Source organism: Eucalyptus grandis, chromosome 7 (assembly GCF_016545825.1).
Source record: "Eucalyptus grandis isolate ANBG69807.140 chromosome 7, ASM1654582v1, whole genome shotgun sequence".
Lineage (NCBI taxonomy): Eukaryota > Viridiplantae > Streptophyta > Magnoliopsida > Myrtales > Myrtaceae > Eucalyptus > Eucalyptus grandis.
The window spans coordinates 45,565,390-45,571,458 of NC_052618.1; the positions used below are offsets into that span (position 1 = coordinate 45,565,390).

At 48.6% G+C, this 6,069-nt stretch overlaps 1 protein-coding gene and 1 pseudogene across 1 annotated transcript; both read left to right on the plus strand.

Annotated features, from left to right (window-relative positions):
• Positions 1 to 241: 241 nt before the first annotated feature.
• LOC120296521 lies at positions 242 to 354 on the plus strand (annotated as a pseudogene).
• A 650-nt stretch (positions 355 to 1,004) lies between these two features.
• LOC104453691 (DELLA protein GAIP-B) lies at positions 1,005 to 3,570 on the plus strand. Its single transcript, XM_010068300.3, has one exon. It carries the CDS (start codon positions 1,241 to 1,243, stop codon positions 3,137 to 3,139), a length of 1,899 nt encoding a protein of 632 aa, XP_010066602.2. The 5' UTR covers positions 1,005 to 1,240; the 3' UTR covers positions 3,140 to 3,570.
• Positions 3,571 to 6,069: the final 2,499 nt, after the last annotated feature.

Consider the following 6,069-nt stretch of genomic DNA (forward strand, 5'->3'; position numbering starts at 1 on the left):
TAGTGAGAGTAAAATTGTCATGGGGATACACTAGTTTGAAATTCTTGATAGTCAAAAAATTAATTTAAAGTGAACTTTTTTTTTTGTCAGTCCTATTCTATGCCTACTTTATACTCACTCTTAGATTTTTGCCCTGCCTCTTGCAGAACGTGGGAATCGAAACCCACTCTTAAAACTTACTTGTCCCCATCCCATTCCTCCTGAGAATGTGGGGATTTGAACCCCTCGCCGCCCAATTCTATGTTGGAAGGGTGGCTAATGGGGCGATAAAATTGGAACGATACAAAGAAGATTAGCATGGCCCTTCCCTTGCGCAAGGATCTAAAGTGAACTTGACATGTATGTAATGATTTAAAATTTTTCGCAGTATTAACCATTTCTTTTAACCATACTTAATTTGTAGCAATTCACTTTCTAAATCAACAATAGCACATATGATGGGAATAAGTATTACATAGGATGTTTATCTAATAGGTGTCTTTGAAGCATGGAAATATCTTACCTAATTTCGAGCTCATCGGACATTGCTCATCTCAATTATTAATTTCATTGATCTCATGTGGCATTATTAAATAATCACCGACTATGATGCATATAATCCGATTGCTCATCTCAATAATTAATTGCATGGGTCCTATGCAGCCTTACCAAATGATCAAATGATCAACGGCCGTGATGTACACGGTCCGATGAATCCTCTGGAATTTTATCTTGGAGAGCACTTTTCAACAGAAATCCGATTGAAATCTCCGAACAAGTTTTAGCAAAAATACGTTAATACGAAAAGACAAAAAAGAAAAAAGAAAATGAAAAAGAAAAAGAAAATGAAAATGCGTCCTTCCATCTTATCTGCTCGAGCTGTAGCTGCGATGCCTGGCGGAACGCATCGGAGCTCGCGCCCTATCACGAGCCTTTTCCGTAAACATTTCACAAAAAAAACTATCATTATTATTATTTTATTATCATCATCCCGCCTTTTTATTTCCCCCCCATTATTTTTATCTCTATTTTCTTCATTTTTTTATTCTTGGGTCTCGATGATGACGACGACGACGGTGATGAAGTACTCAAAGCAGCAGTGAAAAAAAAACCAAGGAAGAAAGAAAACCCTCCCTCTCCCATCCATGCCCAGATTCCTCCTCCTCCTCCTACTCCTCCTCACTTCTCCGCTTTCTTGAATCCGCGCGCTCCGCCGTGCCCCAGATCCCGGTGACCCCTTCTCCGACGGAGGACGGCGAGGATGAAGCGAGAGCACCACCACCTCTATCCCCAGACGGACCCCTCCACCTCGGCCTCCGCCGCCGCCGGGAAGTCCAAGATGTGGGACGAAGACGGCTGCGGCGGCGGCGGCGACGATGAGCTCCTGGCCGTGCTGGGCTACAAGGTGCGGTCCTCCGACATGGCCGAGGTTGCCCAGAAGCTGGAGCAGCTCGAGGAGGTCATGTTCAGCGCCCAGGAGGACGGCCTCTCCCACCTCGCCTCCGAGACCGTCCACTACAACCCCTCTGACCTCTCCTCCTGGCTCGAGAGCATGCTGTCCGAGTTTAATCCCCTGCCGCCGCCCCCCGGCGGGTTCGGCGGCGGACCCCTCTCCGTCCCCGTCGCCGCCGCGCCGCCGCGGCCGCAGCCCGTGGGCGACCCGTTCCTCCCCCGCGCGGAGTCCTCCTCCATCACCACCGTTGACTTCGGGGCGGACCAGCGGATGCAGAGCAGCTGCGGGAGGAGCTCGCAGATGAACGAGCCGCGCCCGGAGATCGGCTCGTCCGGGATCGTGTTCGATGAGGAGTCGTCTTCCGATTACGATCTCAAGGCTATTCCCGGTAAGGCCGTGTTCGGCCGCGCCCAAGCGCAAGCGCAAGCGCAGACCCGCACCCGCCTCGCTTCTACGTCTTCTTCTTCCACCTCCTCGAGCGCCGTCACCGCCAAGCGCTTCAAATCCTCTCCCAGCGACGCGGCCGTCGGAGCCGCCCCGGAATCGAGCCGGCCGGTCGTCCTGGTGGACTCGCAGGAGAATGGGGTCCGGCTCGTGCACGCGCTCATGGCCTGCGCGGATGCCGTCCAGCAGGACAACCTCAGCATCGCGGAGGCGCTGGTGAAGCAAATCGGGTTCCTGGCGATCTCGCAGGCCGGGGCGATGAGGAAGGTCGCCACTTTCTTCGCGGAGGCGCTGGCGCGGCGGATCTACCGGGTCTACCCGCAGAACCCGCCGTTGGACCACTCCCTCACCGACGCCCTCCAGATGCACTTCTACGAGACCTGTCCTTACCTCAAATTCGCCCACTTCACCGCGAACCAGGCCATCTTGGAGGCCTTCGAGGGCAAGAGCCGCGTCCACGTCATCGACTTCAGCATGAACCAGGGCCTCCAGTGGCCGGCGCTGATGCAGGCCCTCGCCCTCCGCCCCGGTGGGCCGCCCACCTTCCGCCTCACGGGGATCGGCCCCCCCGCCCCGGACAACTCCGACCGCCTCCAGGAGGTGGGGTGGAAGCTGGCCCAGCTGGCGGAGACCATCCACGTCGAGTTCGAGTACCGCGGGTTCGTCGCCAACAGCCTCGCCGACCTCGACGCGTCGATCCTGGAGCTGCGGCCGAGCGACGCCGAGGCGGTGGCGGTCAACTCGGTGTTCGAGCTGCACAAGCTGCTGGCCCGCCCGGGGGCGATCGAGAAGGTTCTGGGCGTGGTGCGGCAGGTGCGGCCGGCGATCGTGACGGTGGTCGAGCAGGAGGCCAACCACAACGGGCCGGTCTTCGTGGACCGCTTCAACGAGTCGCTGCACTACTACTCCACCTTGTTCGACTCCCTGGAGGGCTGCGCCAGCACGCAGGACAAGGCCATGTCGGAGGTCTACCTCGGGAAGCAGATCTGCAACGTGGTGGCGTGCGAGGGCGCCGACCGGGTCGAGCGCCACGAGACCCTCGCCCAGTGGCGGGTCCGCCTCGGCGGCGCCGGGTTCGTCCCGGCCCACCTCGGGTCGAACGCGTTCAAGCAGGCGAGCATGCTGCTGGCCCTGTTCGCCGGCGGGGACGGGTACCGGGTGGAGGAGAACGGCGGTTGCCTGACGCTCGGGTGGCACACGCGGCCGCTCATCGCCACCTCGGCGTGGCGGCTCGGCGGCCCGAGCGCCGGAGCCGCCCACTGATTCCGGCGGCCCCCACCACCACCACGACGGGGAGGCCTAGTGGTGCGTCGACGTGCAGCGCTGAGCTGGTTTCAGACGCTGACAGAGACACCCCACTCACCGCTTGTCTCCGGCCCCTCCACCCCCACGACCACCACAAAAAAAAAAAAAAAAAGAGGGTCCATCCAGAAAAAGAGATTGAAAAAAAATTAGGAAAAATTGCTAGTTTTTTTCTTTTTAGGTCGAGTCAGTAGCTTTTTCTTTTTTCAAACCCCTTTTGTAACTTTTTTTTTTTTTGTAATTTCGAGGGACATATTCAAGAGGGTCAATGTGTAATTTATGGGTGCTGTAGCTGGTGTGGTGTAATAAGGGAATGGAACAAAAGCTATTTTCGGACTTGTCCTTTGATTCCTGCTAGTTTCTGGCAATGAAATGATGTGTTAAAACAAAAAGGGTCCAAGGCCCTCATTTTCATCTCAATTTTTCTCCTTTTCCTAGCTCCATCGAGAAACCTAACGCTCGCTTTCCGATTTGCTAATTGCAATCTCTTCCTCCGGTCTGGCTTTTCCATCCGCCGGGACCGAAACCAAAACCGAACTGGCGCAGACGAGGAGGAGGAGGATATAAAACGCTTCTGATTTTTCGCTCGATCTAACACGGGACGGACGTCGCTGTCCGAGGCTGAGTTGGTGGCACGAGGAAATGAATCGGGACATGGTTCTCATGGCCGACCGCTTTATGATAAGGGGGTGTTTTTTAACTACGAATTGCGGGGAAAGCGAAAGCGAAAAGCATGGGGGGGCGAGATGGGGAATGGGAAGTGGGAGACTTTATACGGGCTTTTCTCCCTCTCTCTCTCTATCACTTTGGGATTAATGTTGAGTTTGGGATCTGTTTGACTTTGAACTAAAACACGAGAGGAGTATCCACTAAGTACAGCTGCTACTCATACATTTACTAACCTTCCTTTTGGGTTCGGAAAGGCTTTCACACTCGCATCATTAGAAAGTCCCCCCTCGCCTTTTTTCTGTGCGGTTCTGCCGCTTTCGAAACTTCGGTCCCCCCTACCACATGTCGAGCCGATTGTGATCATCGATCTGCGATGGTCCGACCGTGCGCCCACCCGCTCTAAGGCCGAATTCTCCCCCGTGTTGGAACGTTCATCGGGACGTGTTTTGTTGTCGGGGTGTCTCGATTCGACTGATCTATGATCTGATGAAAGTCTAGAGCGAAATTTCTAAGTGAAAAAAAAAGAGGGGAACGTATTTAGGGACATGTCATGTCATGTCGCCCAAGATATCAAGAGGTCAATACAGGCGTGCTCGAGAGCTTAGACAAAACTCATAATTAAGAGGGGATCATCTGCTATTTACGTAGCTGCGAGTAGTGCGGCGTCGTTTCCTCTTTTGGTAGTTGGGTGGCTTAAAGCATATGTTCAATTAACGTTCTACGCAAGCCTAGCGTTTGAGATTCCACAAGCCTGAAAATGCCAAAGAAGGCAAAATAAGAGTCAGTAGTATTTTCGATGACCCAAGTTGTGACAAGACAACACACTCTAGAAGATAAAAGCCCAAATTCCGAAATTCGAAATTCGGAGGAACAACGCATTTTCCCCACTCGTACACCCCATCCGCGTGAGGAAACATCTCTTCCAGAACAATCGAGCAATCACATCTAGATTTATAGTACCAATACTAATTTTGATTCTAAAAAGTGGCATACTTACTATACTGACTTGGACGATCTGTGGATCGCCATGTCAACCATCCTTACAGCAATTGGTTAGAAGCACTACATTAAAATCTCATGTACAATTTAGCATTATATTGACAAAATTGAATTGTTTAACACTGAATTGACGACCGTATAATAAGTTTAAGACTGAACTAGTAATTTTCCCTCTTTCTTTTTACTTGGCCATGGTAATTTCAACGTTTATACATGTTTTCTTTTTTTTGGTCGGTCCTACTCTAATTCTACTCTAACACTCACTCTCAGATGTTTATACATGTTAACTTGTTGAAATGACTATATTAGAATTTCACATAAAGTTTAGCATTGCATAAATAAAACTGGAAAGTTTAGGATTAAATTCATGATTTTCCTTCTTAATTGGCCATGGCAATTTCATTAGTTTACACATAAGTGATCTTAATGACAATTGGTCAAAAAGACTATTGAAATTTCACACAAAATTTAGCGTTATATAGGTAAAATTAAAAAGTTTAGAATTAAATTAATATCTATACAACAAGTTTGGGATTGTATTGGTTGAAATAATTAGTTAATGAAATTTTCTTCAATATTGATAATAATTTATATTTAAATATTTTCCTTGCCAATGAATTTTTTTTTTTCACTATTTCATTTTTTTCAACGATATAAACTATCATTTTTAGAAAAATATTTTTAAAATTATTCATCTATCTTAGAGTAAACGAAGCCTAATTTCTTGTACGTTACAAATGTATAAAATCATAACGAATGCTTGTAAGGGTATTAAACAAATCATTTGCATAGTAGAAAGAAAAAAAAAGTTTTGGCATAAGAAAAGCCAGATCTCCTTGCGATCCATGCATATAAAAAGTGAAAAAATAATATAAACACAGACCGCATTTCCGTATGTGGGAGTGAGCAATTTGCTTGGTTACGTGTCGACTGTTGTACAAGGCCATATAAAACCCAAATATTCCCTAATTATTTATTAAAAATACTGCAGATGGTACCAACATTGCCAACTCGCACTTGTCAGGAATTCTGACACGGCCAGAACAATTCAGACAATTTTAGGAAATTATCAGATGTTTTTCTTTTAGGTGTAACTTCCAGTATCAATTTCTGCCCACGCTTTTGTTTTTGGTTTTATATTTTTAATTATATATTCAACATTTAGTTTATGAAAATAAAGATAAAAGGAGTTTTCGGTTCGTCCCCTTTGTTTAAAACAATTT

Bases quoted from the DNA above. Each gene is read 5' to 3' on its own strand.
- LOC104453691 (XM_010068300.3), top strand. From the start codon at position 1,241: ATGAAGCGAGAGCACCACCACCTCTATCCCCAGACGGACCCCTCCACC.